The following is a 1,626-nucleotide window of genomic DNA, read 5'->3' as shown; positions in this document are numbered from 1 at the left end:
TTTTCAGTTGTTATCAAACCACTGATGAAGAGGGAGTACCCTCGAAACGTTTGGTTCTCATTTAAAATTCTTGGGCGGAAATTTGAACTTTCATTAAATATTGATCCTACTAGTAACATAATCTTCTTTGGCTGTGATGATTGTGCAAGATTGATTAAGACAAGTGGGTAGTTTTTTTTTATAATTCAAAGTGAAACTGAAAGTGATCATCGCAATTATGAAGCAGCTTGATCAGTTGTGAAAGAAGCCTGAAAAAACCCAGTCTTGAATGTGACTTGAGCCCAGGGATATGTGAATGGGCTGCACTTACTCTGCAATGTGAGCTATCAAGCTATGTGGGAGCTCTGCTATATATTCTCTATCAATTCAACAAATGTTTTTTTTGTCCAAGTTGTTGGAAAATTTTAGCAAGAAAAAGAGGACATTACTAAACAAAGAAACAGTGAAACAAAGCACCAAAACACCATGTATGACCCCACCACACATTGAATACTAACCTACAAAGGTTGGATTTGAGAACAAATATTGTTTTAGGTGTAAAACGTTATTGCTCTTAATCTCAGTCTTAATCGGAATCCTAATCTTAATCTCAATGAATTAGGAGCAATAACGTTTTAGGCCTGATATATAATCTCAAATCCAACCTTTGCATCGGTTATGAATGGTGGAGTCACACATGGTGTTTTGGTGCTTCGTTTCGCTGTTTCGTGGTTTACTAATGCCAAGGAAACGATCTTTGTATGTACAGAAGTCTTCCCTACATACAACCAATATTGAAGATTATACTGTCAGAGAGAATGTTAAATCTAAAACGAATTCACTGACTCTCCCGGTTATATTCTGCGCAAGAGATTTTACAGGCTACAATATGAGTTATAAATGAGAGTATGTCAGCTTGATTAATACCATTAAGAAAACGCAGAAGAGTAGAAGAATTTCCCTTCCACAATTTACCGGGATTAGGTATATGCACAGTATTAAATTAAAGTCAAACGATTGTACGCTTGCAGGTTTCGAAAGGAAATCGAGAGCCCACTAACTCTTAAGCAACTAACCTGCTGGTGTCTAAGGAAGAGTATGCTGACGGAAGAATATCTAGAGATCGCTTGAAGAAAGTAACATGCTTTTTACAAACGAAATCCTCATTCAAAACACAGGACTCCTCATCGCCCTCCATCCTCACCAGTGGAAGCTACACCTTCATGTAAGCTGTACTGGAATGGTTTATAAGAATGGGCACTTTTTTGTCTTCTGTTCGTAACACTCGTAATGATATGCGAAAGTAAAACGCGAAAAATAGAATACTTTTGAGGATTGAATGCACGCAGGTACGTGCACGAGGGTATAGCAGGACTATAAATACATGATTGGAGCAGAACACTCTTTTCTAGCTTAGTTTTCAGCCAGCGGAGCAGTCAATGAGGACCAGCCCAACCGCCCACCCTTTTGTCTATACAAAATTCGCGTGGGCCTTTCAACACTGCTACCCTAAGCCAAGCTGTTCCAGCCTGGCTTAGACCGCTGAGCAATATCATGTCCATATCTTATTAGTTTTATCTTATTTAAACTGAGCATGAATGAGATAGCCTGTTCCAGGCTCTCAGATAGTCGAGAAAACGAAAAGAA

The 1,626-nt window shown here is 38.7% G+C and overlaps 1 protein-coding gene across 1 annotated transcript in view; it reads right to left on the bottom strand.

Moving 5' to 3' along the window:
* LOC138039183 (geranylgeranyl transferase type-1 subunit beta-like) overlaps positions 1-1,186 on the bottom strand; it is a 30,051-nt gene extending 28,865 nt beyond the window's left edge. The window contains exon 1 of the mRNA XM_068885369.1: positions 1,056-1,186. Coding sequence (XP_068741470.1) covers positions 1,056-1,177 — 122 coding nt within the window. The 5' untranslated portion in view covers positions 1,178-1,186. The remainder of the gene's footprint in view (positions 1-1,055) is intronic.
* Positions 1,187-1,626: the final 440 nt, after the last annotated feature.

The sequence above is a fragment of the Montipora capricornis genome, chromosome 2, assembly GCF_036669925.1.
Source record: "Montipora capricornis isolate CH-2021 chromosome 2, ASM3666992v2, whole genome shotgun sequence".
Classification (NCBI taxonomy): Eukaryota; Metazoa; Cnidaria; class Anthozoa; order Scleractinia; family Acroporidae; genus Montipora; species Montipora capricornis.
The sequence above is the reverse complement of the archived record's forward strand: the minus strand, read 5'-3'. Positions and strand labels throughout refer to the sequence as shown.